Source organism: Scyliorhinus torazame, chromosome 10 (assembly GCF_047496885.1).
Source record: "Scyliorhinus torazame isolate Kashiwa2021f chromosome 10, sScyTor2.1, whole genome shotgun sequence".
Lineage (NCBI taxonomy): Eukaryota > Metazoa > Chordata > Chondrichthyes > Carcharhiniformes > Scyliorhinidae > Scyliorhinus > Scyliorhinus torazame.
Window position 1 is genome coordinate 130,659,159 of NC_092716.1, and position 13,129 is coordinate 130,672,287.

At 49.3% G+C, this 13,129-nt stretch overlaps 1 protein-coding gene across 9 annotated transcripts in view; it reads left to right on the forward strand.

Annotated features, from left to right (window-relative positions):
• Positions 1 to 13,129, forward strand: part of nr1h3 (nuclear receptor subfamily 1, group H, member 3) — a 376,600-nt gene that overhangs the window by 233,226 nt on the left and 130,245 nt on the right. For 7 of the 9 annotated variants that reach the window (XM_072518739.1, XM_072518740.1, XM_072518736.1 and 4 more), the window contains 2 exons: positions 546 to 616; positions 8,782 to 8,994. In XM_072518739.1, coding sequence (XP_072374840.1) covers positions 583 to 616; positions 8,782 to 8,994 — 247 coding nt within the window. In that variant the 5' untranslated portion in view covers positions 546 to 582. The remainder of the gene's footprint in view (positions 1 to 545; positions 617 to 8,781; positions 8,995 to 13,129) is intronic. The other 2 variants (XM_072518743.1, XM_072518742.1) reach the window with 1 other exon arrangement.

Sequence of the window (13,129 nt, forward strand, 5' to 3'; positions counted from 1 at the left end):
CTCTGTCGCGTTGGGTGCTCTGCTACACAGACGAACCAACACAGTTGCAGATAGTACAACTCAGTTTTATTACTAACAATAACAACATCTGTAAACTTGTTACTGTGGTTCGTTCATTACCCTTTAACCTGTGGACCCAGCCTGAACACTATCTTGGAGAGGCACTCAGCACATGGTGAATGTCTGAGTGGCTTGCTGTGAGCTCTGTGCCCTGAGCTGTCTCCTACTGGACTGAGCGGGAACTGTGGTGTTCCCCGTTTTATAGTGTGTCTGCTCTTGCTTGTGATTGGCTGTGATGTTGCGAGTGTGTTGATTGGTCCGTTGATCTGTCCATCAGTGTGTATGTGTGTTTGCACCATGATGTTTATCTGAATATCATGACAGTTCCCTACTGTGCTGTGAATGCCTGAAGCAGGTTAGCCTATTGAGTAGCTAGCAAAGCGGAATGAAAGTTTGATTGCAGTGGTGATTGATGATCCCTCTCACTCTGTCTGGCTCACTGTATTGGGCTCTTGGAGTTAACTCTTTGATGCTTTCCATCGTAGGTGGGGGATTCCGTAATGACGAGGTGCTGTGAAAAAGATGTCCACGGTATCTACCACTGACATTGATTATGGTAAGACAATCTGCTCTCCGCTTTCACCCTGGCTCTAGGATTTGTCAGGGCTTTAACACCAGCACAGATTCAATTTACAATAAAAATGTTGACTGATTATTTGCTTTGTTTTTAATCTAAGGTCCTGCCCTTAATATCGAATTGAAGCAGTTTATGTGTGAGTTCACAAGGGAATTTGTTCAAGAGGGGGGACACGGTTGCACAGTGGTTAGCACTGCTGCCTCACAGCGCCAGGGCCTGGGTTTAATTCCTGGGTCACTGTCTGTGTGGAGTTTGCAATTTCTCCCTGTGTCTGCGTGGGTTTCCTCCGGGTGCTCCAGGATCCTCCCACAGTCCAAAGATGTGCAGATTAAGTGGATTGGCCATGATAAATTGCCCCTTACTGTGCAAAGATTAGGTGGGGTTACAGGCAACACAGTACTCCGCAATCCTGCGCAGCCTGGATAGAAACTCAGCAAAGGATTCTTCTGGGCTCCTTTCTGTGGTATTAAACTGTTAATGCTGGAATATTATGGACGGGGTTGGGTTAAAATGTTGCCCCACTAAGGTCACAAGTTCATCAAACATCTTGGTGTCGGGGGCAGCTGGGTACGTAAGGCTCCCACTCACCCCAAACTTATGCGGGCCACAGGCGGTGAACAAAATGATCACCAGGCGCTCGTATTCGGTGATGTTATTCACCCTGAAGTAGTAACACATCCATTGTGCGTACTGGTTCCAACTTTCCAGCGCAGCATCAATGACATCCAAACCTCCATAAAGAAGCATGGTGGAACAGATAAAAAAACTTCCAACCTGTATCCAACAAAATTCCTGGTGGATTTTTGGGGCTGGTTTAGCAGAGCGGGCTAAACAGCTGGCTTGTAATGCAAAACAATGCCAGCAGCGCGGGTTCAATTTCTGTACCAACCTCCCCAAACAGACGCCGGAATGTGGCGACTAGGGGCTTTTCACAATAACATCATTGAAGCCTACTTGTGACAATAAGCAATTATTATTATTATTATTAAAATCAAGGGAGGTGGCTTCAACAGTGTAGACAGCTATCCACTTTAACCCACGTCGCCAGTTTTGTGAGGGCCACAAAGAATCCAGCACAAGTTTGTAGAATCAAAAGAAATAACTGTATTTACAATTACATATATATATGTGTATACAACAGCAGCAGTCAGTACTTCACCACTGCTCCCTCCTCTAGCTTGTTCCACACTGGTCAGCTCTATTTATGCAAGTGACTCCGCTAATGATTTCTCCGCCCTCCTCGTTGGGGGAACTCATACTCACTAAGGATTGTGGGACTGCCAATAGCCCCCAGCCAATAGTAATCAAGCAGGTTATAACAAGGACAAATATATACCCGACAATTCGCAGAACACTGTAGTGACATTAAGAAGGTCTACAAGACGGAGGAAACTTGCAAATAAACTAAATTTGTGAATTTGTAAAATAACATTAGTTCTATCATTGTTGACATGCTGTATAATATTGTAAACAAGAAAATGTATAGACAACATTTTTTTTCAAAGAAAGGGGGATCGTCTCCACAAGATGGCGCCGGAGCAAGGTGACTCTCTGCGAGCTCTCCCCAACAGATCCACTTTTTACTTAACTTACAATCAAAGAACAAAGAAAAATTACAGCACAGGAACAGGCCCTTCGGCCCTCCAAGCCTGCGCCGATCCAGATCCTCTATCTAAAACTGTCGCCTATTTTCTAAGGATCTATATCCCTCTGCTCCCTGCCCATTCATGTATCTGTCTAGATACATCTTAAATGACGCTATCGTGCCCGCCTCTACCACCTCTGCTGGCAATGTGTTCCAGGCACCCACCACCCTCTGCGTAAAGAACTTTCCACGCATATCTCCCTTAAACATTTCCCCTCTCACCTTGAACTCGTGTCCCCTAGTAATTGAATCCCCCACTCTGGGAAAAAGCTTCTTGCTATCCATCCTGTCTATACCGCTCATGATTTTGTAGACCTCAATGAGGTCCCCCCTCAACCTCCGTCGTTCTGATGAAAATAATCCTAACCTACTCAACCTCTCTTTATAGCTAGCGCCCTCCATACCAGGCAACATCCTGGTGAACCTCCTCTGCACCTTCTCCAAAGCATCCACATCCTTTTGGTAATGTGGCGACCAGAACTGTATGCAGTATTCCAAATGTGGCCGAATAAAGTCTTATACAACTGTAACATGACCTGCCAACTCTAATCTTTAAAAATTTAATTCTCAGACTAACATTATTACTAACCTCTTTCTTTTATCCATGTACTCATGTACTTAATGATCTGTTGAGCTGCTTGTAGAAAAATACTTTTCACTGTACCTTGGTACACGTGACAATAAACAAATCCAATCCAATCCAATGTGACATAATACAAATGTACAGCATGTAAAGAGTTAATGTTATATTACGCCTAGCCACTAGAGGGAGCTAAGGGACAATGCTATATATTGCATCGGCTCTTGGACTTCTGGGGAGATTAGGGCTGGGATTCTCCAAAATCCTGGCTAAGTGTTGACACTGGCGTAAACACCGGAATGTTTCACGCCGGCGTCAAGGGGCCTCTTGGCCCAGTGATTCAGTGGCCCACAGGGGGCCAGCACGGCTCCTGAGTGCTCCACGCAGCTCCAGTGCCGATACGCGGCCCTGCACTGCCGGCGCAGGTCCGTGCATGCGCGTGGTGGCTGTTTCCACGCCGGCGCCACGCAACATGGCATAGAGACAAAGCGCGGAAGAACGTAGACCCCCCAGATCGCGCGCGACCGCCGATCGAAAGCCCCCGATTGTGGGCATGGCCATCGTGGAGGCCCCCCGGAGTCTGATCTCCCTGCCCCCCCACTCGAATGACCACCGCGGGTCCAAGCGCCGGGTGGTACCATATGTGAACCAGGCCGGCGGAACTCAGAGGGAACTGGCCGGTCGACCACAGAGAATCGCCACGGGGGCCTCTTTCAACGTCCCCTGACCAGCGCCGCGTCGACTGCATGCACACGACTGGCGCCCGGCGTCAGAGCGGCGTGGTGGGAATTTGCAGCGTCAGCAGCGATTCTCCGACCCGGCACGGGCTCGGACAATCCCGCCTAGATTGGAGCTTGTGTAGATTAGACTCATAGTGTATTGCAGAGTTAGTTAAAATCTAATTGTTATAGTTAATAGATATAGAAAGTGTTAGTGAGTGTAGTTTAATTCTTATATGTATGTTTGCTATTTGGAATAAGTGTCGAATGCACATTTAGTAGAGTTAAAATAAAGTTAGTTTTGTTCTTTAAAAAGAGCTTTGTGTATCTTTGTGATCACTACATCTACCATCCTGGAAACCCCTCACAAAGATCACCACATTTTCTGCATTAGTGGCATAGCACAAGTTGTTCTTGAGTGGTACGATAGATTCCAGTCTCTTCCTTAGTATCTAGGATCTGCTAAATGGTAAAACCAAACCAGTCAGTTCGATCAGTTTGTCAAACTTTGACACAGATTTATCAATATGTTTTCAAGGCCATATTCTACGGTTAATGTTTAATTGATCCCGTATTACATGGCACTAACCTCATTAAACACTGAAATATTCAAATGCCGAGGTTACTTTGATTTGATAGCCTTGACGGCAGGGACAACCCATGTTTCTACCCCACTTGACGACTGGTAACTTCACCCATTTGAATTGATCGAGAAGCATTTGCTTTCACTGCAAATGATGCCCACATAGCCCAATGCTTTGAGGGTGGCATGGTGGCACAGTGGTTAGCACTACTGCCTCACAGCGCCAGGGACCCGGGTTCAATTCCAGCCTTGGGTGACTGTCTGTGTGGAGTCTGCACGTTCTCCCCGTGTGTGCGTGGGTTTCTTCCGGGTGCTCCGGTTTCCTCCCACAGTCCAAAGATGTGCAGGTTAGGTGGATGGGCCATGATAAACTGCCCCTTAGTGTTCAAGGATATACCGTCTAGGCTATCGGGTAGACTGGGGGATTGGACTTGGGTAGGGTGCTCTTTCAGAGGGCCAAAAAGAACAAAGAACAAAGAACAGTATAGCACAGGAACAGGCCCTTCGGCCCTCCAGGCCTGCGCCGATCACGTGTCCTATCTAGACCAACCGCCTGTATCTTTCTATACCCCATCTGTTCATGTGCCTATCCAGATAAGTCTTAAATGTCGTTTACGTATGTGCCTCAACCACCTCACTTGGCAGTGCGTTCCAGGTCACCACTATCCTCTGTATAAAAAATTTCAGCCGCAATCTCCACTGAACCTTTCCCCCCTCACCCTGAACTTGTGCCCCCTTGTAATTTTAAATTCCGCCTGGGAAAAAGCCTCCAATCACCCCATCTATACCCCTAATAATTTTATAAACTTCCACACGGTCGCCCCTCAGCCTCCATCTCTCTCTGGAGAACAATCCCAGTTTATTCAATCTCTCCTCATAGCTAATACCCTCAATACCAGGCAACATCCTGGTAAACCTTTTCTGTACTCTCTCCAAAGCCTCCACGTCATTCTGGTAGTGCGGTGACCAGAATTGGACACAGTATTCCAAATGTGGCCAGTTCAGACTTCATGGGCCAAATGGCCTCCTTCTGCACTTCAGGGATTTTATGATGATAAAAAGTGCTATAATTCTCCGGTAACTCATGCTCCAGTGATTTTGTCGCTTTCCGCTGTGACATGTATGTGTTTCCTTGTTACAAAACATCTTCAGACAATTTTGTTTTTCCACCATACTCATCCCTAAGGATAGAGGGATTGGCGTGGTTGGAGGTGATGGGCTGGATGCTCTGTCCTGCCAGACCTGGGCCGGGATTCTCCCCTACCCGGCGGGGCGGGGGTTCCCGGCGGGATGGAGTGGCGGGACCCACTCCGGCGTCCGGCCGCCCCAGAGGTGCGGATTTCTCCGCACCTTTAGGGGCTAAGCCCTCACCTTGAGGGGCTAGGCCCGCGCCAGAGTGGTTGACATGCCGCTGGCTGGTGGGAAAGGCCTTTGACGCCACGCCAGCCGGGCCAAAAGGACTTCGCCGGCCGGCGGAAGTCCACGCATGCGCGGGAGCGTCAGCGGTTGGTGACGTCATCCCCGCGCATGTACGGGGGGGGGGTCTCTTCCGCGTCGGCCATGGTGAACCCTGTGGCCGAGGCGGAGGGAATAGAGTGCCCCCACGGCACAGGTCCGCCTGCGGATCAGTGGGCCCCAATCGCGGGCCAGGCCACCGTGGGGGCACCCCCCGGGGCCAGATCACCCCCCCCCCCCAGGACCCCGGAGCCCGCCCGCACCGCCTGGTCCTGCTGGTAAGAGAGCTGGTTTGATTCTCGCCGGTGGGACTGGCATTCCAGCAGCGGGACTTTGGCCCATCGCGGGCCGGAGAATCGCCGGGGGGGAGCTCGTCGACCGGCGCAGCGCGATTCCCACCCTGCTGAATATCCGGTGCCGGAGAATTCGGCAGCAGGGGCGTGATTCACGCCAGCCCCCGGCGATTCTCCAACCCGGCGGGTGGTCGGAGAATCCCGCCCCTGTTTTCTCGTGCATCGTGCCCCCATCGGCAGCGGGATCCTCTGTCCCGACAGCCGGCCAATGGAGTTTCTCATTGTGGCCACCCCCATGCCGTTGGGAAATCCACGGGTGTGAGTGCGCTGCTGACGAAACGGAGGATCCCGCCGATGGAGAATCCCACCCGCTGTCTTTCATCTCAGCTATTGAACCAAGACACAGTCTGCTGTCTGATTTGGATGTAAAGCAATCAGGGAAACTATTCGAAAGACGAATGGAGTAACCTCTCAAGTGCGGGTTATTTATCCTTTATCAGTAGTGTGGATTATCCTGTCACTTATATCACTTATTTGTGAGAGGTTCATGTGCTTACAAATTGGCAGGATTCTCTGGTCCCCATCCACGTGGTTCTCAGCGGCACGCCGTTTGCTGCCGGAGGGATTCTCCCACCCCGCCGCTCATCAATGGCATTTCCATTGGAGCCACTCTGCCTCCGGGTAACCTGCAAGTGGTCGTATACTGACGGCGGGAAAAGAGAATTCCAACGGCTGGAGACTTCCGGCCAATATTAGCTGCATTTTAACAGGGACTTCACTTTGCAAAATGAATAAACATTGGGCTGTCAGTAAGGTACAGGGTAAAGAGGAACTAATTTCACAAAGGTTACCTGTATAAGATCATAAGACCATAAGAGATAGGAGCAGAATTAGGCCACTCGGCCCATCTCGCCTGCTCCGCCATTCAATCATGGCTGATATTTTTCTACAAGTGGAAACATTCTCTCCACGTCCACTCTATCCAGGCCTCGCAGTATCCTGTAAGTTTCAAAAAGATCCCCCATCATCCTAGATTAAGAACAAATTAATCTACACCCCATCATTCTACCGTAATCCATGTACCTATCCAATAGCTGCTTGAAGGTCCCTAATGTATCCAACTCAATTACTTCCACAGGCAATGCATTCCATGTCCCCACTACTTTTTTTTTCATAGAATTTACAGTGCAGAAGGAGGCCATTTGGCTCATCGAGTCTGCACCGGCTCTTGGAAAGAGCACCCTACCCAAGGTCAACACCGCCATCCTATCCCCATAACCCAGTAACCCCACCCAACACTAAGGGCAATTTTGGACACTAAGGGCAATTTATCATGGCCAATCCACCTAACCTGCACATCTTTGGACTGCGGGAGGAAACCGGAGCACCCGGAGGAAACCCACGCAGACACGGGGAGGATGTGCAGACTCCGTACAGCCAAGCCGGAATCGAACCTGGGACCCTGGAGCTGTGAAGCAATTGTGCTATCCACAAGGCTACCGTGCTGCCCCTTTACTCTCTGGGTAAAGAACCTACCTCTGACATCCCCCCTATATCTTCCACCATTCACCTTAAATTTATGTCCCCTTGTAATGGTTTGTTCCACCCGAGGAAAAGTCTCTGACTGTCTCCTCTATCTATTCCCCATATCATCTTATAAACCTTTATCAAGTCTCCCCTCATCCTTCTCTGTTCTAATGAGAAAAGGGCCCAGCAACCTCAACCTTTCCTCGTAAGACCTACTCTCCATTCCAGGCAACATCCTGGTAAATCTCCTTTACACCTTTAAGTTCCCTAATCCTTCACCTTAAGTTCCCTAATCAAGTCTGCTTCATTACACATCACCAAATCCAGAATTGCCTGTTCCCAAGTGGGCTCTACCACAAGCTGCTCCAAAACCATCTCTTTGACATTCCACAAATTCCTTTTTTTGGGATCCACTACTAACCTGATTTTCCCAGTCCACCTGCATATTGAAGTCCCCCATGATTATTGTAATATTGCCTTTTTTACATGCCTTTTCTGTCTCCTGATTTAATTTGTGCCCCGCATCCTTACTACTGCTAGGGGGCCTGTACATAACTCCCATCGGGGTCTTTTTACCTTTGCGATTCCTCAACTCTATCCACAGAGATTCTATGCCTTCTGATCCTATATTGCTCCTTGCTATCGATTTCACTTCATTCCTTACTAACAATGCAACCCTGCCCCCTTTACCCATCTGCCTATCCTTTCGATAGAACATATATCCTTGGATATTTAGATCCCAACCCTGATCGCCTTGCAGCCACGTCTCTATGATGCCCACAACATCGTACCGGCCAATTTCAATGTGCACAACAAGCTCATTTACCTTGTTTCGTATACTGCGCGCAATTAGGTACAACACCCTCAATCCTGCATTGACCACCTTCCTTCTCACACTTGTCACCTTTTTTGTTCTGTCTGAGGATGACGTTGGTCTTTTATTTTGGTTCTCTATTTCCCCTTCAGTTATTACACCTTCTAAGCTCACATTCTGGTTCCCAGTTTAAATCCTCCCGAGTGAATCTAGCAGGGGTGTACTGACTGCACAGGCTGGAGGATTCTTTGGAGAATCTGAAATAGATACCGCACTGATAGAGGCCCTTCAGCCCATTGCGCCTGTGTGATATAGTTACCTCATTAATCCCATTCTCTGCTAGATAGCCATGCAGTTTCCTCCTTCAAGTAGTCACCAATTCTCTTTAGAACGTTACTGTTGAATCTGTGCCCTACACTCTTCCGGATCGTGCATTCCAGATCACAATAACTTGCTTTGTGAATGTTTTGATGATCACCGAGATCTTTGTGTATCAGTAAAAAATGACACATTCCACTTGTCTTGCAGGAGATAACAAAGTGTCTCTGTATATATCAATGCCACTCTCAGAATCGAGCAGGGATTACCCTGACAGCAGCCTTCAGCTCCTCAGAGACTCCAGCAGCAAAAACAGAGTTCAATTCAATCCTGCTCCATACCAGAACGGATCTCCTCACACCTACTGGAACAGCAATGTGAAGATAGAGACCATGCTCTTCCCGTACACAAACCAGAGCCTGGGTGAGGCTGAATGCACAGGGAAATGAGTGAGGGTGGTCTTCCTCATCGTCTCCAAGACGGCAAAAAAAGTGCAGGACACAGGGCAATGGCAGAGGGGGGTACGGGAGAGTTACTAAGAGTAAAGGGGGTTCAGGAGAGTTCTAAGAGTAAAGGGGTGTGGGTACAGGAGAGTTACTAAGTATTAGTAACGGGGGTAGGGGAAAGTTACTAACAGTAAGGGGGGGGGGTAGGAGAGAGTTACTAAGTGTTAGTAAGGGGGGAGTAGTGGAAAGTTACTAAGTTAGTAAGGGAGGTAGGGAAGAGTTACTAAGAGTTAGTAAGGGTGGTAGTGCAGAGTTACTAAGAGTTAGTAAGGAATGTAGAGGACAGTTAATAAGAGTTAGTAAGAGGGATAGGGGAGAGTTACTAAGAGTTAGGAAAGGGGCAGGGGAGAGTTACTAAGAGTTAGTAAGGGGGGATAGGGGAGAGTTACTCAGAGTTAGTAAGGGGGATAGGGGAGAGTTACTAAGAGTTAGGAATGTAGAGGAGAGTTACTAAGAGTTAGTAAGGGGGTAGGGGAGGGTTACTAAGTGTTAGTAAGGGGGTAGAGGAGAGTTACTAAGAGTAAATGGGGGTATGGGAGAGTTACTAAGTGTAAAGGGGGGGTAGGGTAGAGTTACTAAGAGTTAGTAAGGAGGGTAGAGTCGAGTTAGTAAGTGTTAGGAGGGGAGAGGAGAGTTACTAGGAGTTCGTAAGGAAGGTAGAGGAGAATTACTAAGAGTAAAGGGGCATAGGGGAGAGTTACTAAGTGTTAGTAAGGAGCGTTGAGGAGAGTTACTAAGTGTTAGTAAGTGTTAAAAGTGCAGGAGAGGAGCCAGAGATTTAAAAGCAGGAGATTTAAAAGCGGGAGAGGAGCCGGAGATTTAAAAGCGGGAGAGGAGCTGGCGATTTAAAAGCGCGGGAGAGGAGCCGGAGATTTAAAAGCAGGAGAGGAGCCGGAGATTTAAAAGCGGGAGAGGAGCTGGAGATTTAAAAGTGCGGGAGAGGAGCCAGGGATTTAAAAGCAGGAGAGGAGGTGGAGATTTAAAAGCGGGAGAGGAGCCGGAGATTTAAAAGCGCGGGAGAGGAGCCGGAGATTTAAAAGTGGGAGAGGAGCCGGAGATTTAAAAGCGCGGGAAAGGAGCCGGTGATTTAAAAGCGCGGGAGAGGAGCTGGAGATTTAAAAGCGGGAGAGGAGCGGGAGATTTAAAAGCACGGGAGAGGAGTCACCTCCTCTAACCTAAGGGGTTGAGTGAATATCAGGTAAGCTCTTTCTTTCTTGTTTTTTCTTGTTTTATCCGCAAGTTATCTAGAGGGGATGGTAGGGAATGTTTGAGGTGAGGGACACTGTCAGTGTCCCTGCTGATTTCACCTGTGGGAAATGCACCCACCTCCAGCTCCTCAAAAACCGCGTTAGGGAACTGGAGCTGGAGCTGGATGAACTTCGGACCATTCGGGAGGCAGAGGTGGTCATAGATAGTAGCTTCAGGGATGTAGTTACTCCGAAGAATGAAGATAGATGGGTGGCGGTGAGAGGGGCTGGGAGGAAGCAGTCTGTACAGGGGTTGTTCCCCTTAGTAACAAGTATACCGCTTTGGATACTTGTGGCGGGGTGGGACTTACCAGGGGTAAGCCATGGGGTACAGGTCTCTGGCACAGAGTCTGCCCCTGTTGCTCAGAAGGGAAGCGGGGAGAGGAGTAGAGCATTAGTCATTGGGGACTCCATAGTTAGGGGGACAGATAGGAGATTCTGTGGGAACGAGAGAGACTCGCGGTTGGTGTGTTGCCTCCCAGGTGCCAGGGTCCGTGATGTTTCGGATCGTGTTTTCGGGATCCTTAAGGGGGAGGGGGAGCAGCCCCAAGTTGTGGTCCACATAGGCACCAACGACATAGGTAGGAAAAGGGATAGGGATGTAAGGCAGGTACAGGGAGCTAGGGTGGAATCTGAGAGCTAGAACAGAGTTATTATCTCTGGGTTATTACCCGTGCCACATGCTAGCGAGACGAGGAATAGGGAGAGAGAACAGTTGTACACATGAAAATGAAAATCGCTTATTGTCACAAGTAGGCTTCAAATGAAGTTACTGTGAAAAGCCCCTAGTCGCCACATTCTGGCGCCTGTTTGGGGAAGCTGTTACGGGAATTGAACCGTGCTGCTGGTCTGCCTTGGTCTGCTTTCGAAGCCAGCGATTTAGCCCTGTGCTAAACAGCCCCTGCCGTTTTAACATGGTTACAGGGATGGTGCAGAAGGGAGGGATTCAGATACCTGGTTAATTGGGGCTCATTCTGGGGTAGGTGGGACCTCTACAAACGGGATGGTCTACACCTGAACCAGAGGGGTACCAATATCCTGGGCGGGGGGGAAATTTGCTAATGCTCTTCGGGAGGGTTTAAACTAATTCAGCAGGGGCTTGGGAACCTGAATTGTAGCTCCAGTATACAGGAGGTTGAGAGTAGTGAGGTCATGAGTAAGGTTTCGAGGTCACAGGAGTGTACCGGCAGGCAGGAATGTGGTTTGAAGTGTGTCTACTTCAATGCCAGGAGCATCCGGAATAAGGTGGATGAACTTGCAGCATGGGTTGGTACATGGGACTTTGATGTTATGGCCATTTCGGAGACATGGATAGAGCAGGGACAGGAATGGTTGTTGCAGGTTCCGGGGTTTAGATGTTTCAGTTAGCTCAGGGAAGGTGGTAAAAGAGGGGAAGGTGTGGCATTGTGAGACAAGGACAGTATTACGGTGGCAGAAAGGACGTTTGATGAGGACTCGTCTACTGAGGTAGTGGGCTGCGGTTAGAAACAGGAAAGGAGAGGTCACCCTGTTGGGAGTTTTCTATAGGCCTCCGAGAAGTTCAAGAGATGTAGAGGAAAGGATTGCAAAGGTGATTCTGGATAGGAGCGAAAGTAACAGGGTAGTTGTTATGGGGGACTGTAACTTTCCAAATATTGACTGGAAACGCTATAGTTCGAGTACTTTAGATGGGTCCATTTTTGTCTAATGTGTGCAGGAGGGTTTCCTGACACAGTATGTAGATGGGCCAACAAGAGGCGAGGCCACATTGGATTTGGTACTGGGTAATGGACCAGGCCAGGTGTTAGATTTGGAGGTAGGTGAGCACTTTGGTGATAGTGACCACAATTTGGTTACGTTTACTTTAGCGATGGAAAGGGATAGGTATATACCGCAGGGCAAGAGTTATATCTGGGGGAAAGGCAATTATGATGCGATTAGGCAAGACTTAGGATGGGGAAGGAAACTGCAGGGGATGGGCAAAATTGGAATGTGGAGCTTGTTCAAGGAACAGTTACTGCGTGTCGTTGATAGGTTTGTACCTGTCAGGCAGGGAGGAAGTGGTCGAGCGAGGGAATCGTGGTTTACTAAAGTAGTTGAATCACTTGTCAAGAGGAAGAAGGAGGCTTATGTGAAGGTTCAGTTAGGGCGCTTGAGAGTTACAAGTTAGCCAGGAAGGACCTAAAGAGAGAGCTAAGAAGAGCAGGAGGGGCATGAGAAATCTTTGGCAGGTAGGATCAAGGATAACCCTAAAGCTTTCTATAGATATGTCAGGAATAAACGAATGACTAGGGTAAGAGTAGGGCCAGTCAAGGACAGGGATGGGAAGTTGTGCGTGGAGTCCGAGGAGATAGGAGAGGTGCTAAATGAATATTTTTCGTCACTATTCACATAGGAAAAAGACAATGGGCGGGATTCTCCCCTACCAGGCGGGTTGGGGGGTCTCGGTGCCGAGGAGTGGCGTGAACCACTCCGGTGTCGTACCTCCCCAAAGGTGCGGAATCATCCGCACCTTCAGGAGCTAGGCCGGCCCCGGAGTGATTTGTGCTGTGCCGGCCGGGGGGAAAGGGGCTTGGTGCCACGCCAACCGGCGCCGAAGGGCCTCCACCGGCCAGCGCGAGTTGGTGCATGCGCGGGAGCGCCAGCATGTGCTGGCGTCATCCCAGCGCATGCGCAGGGGGGTTCATCTCCACGTCGGCCATGGCGGAGGATCACAGAGGCCGACGCGGAACAATAGAGTGCCCCCACAGCACAGGCCCGCCTGCGGATCGGTGGGCCCCGATTGCGGGCTAGGCCACCGTGGGGGCACCTCTCCGGGGCCAGATC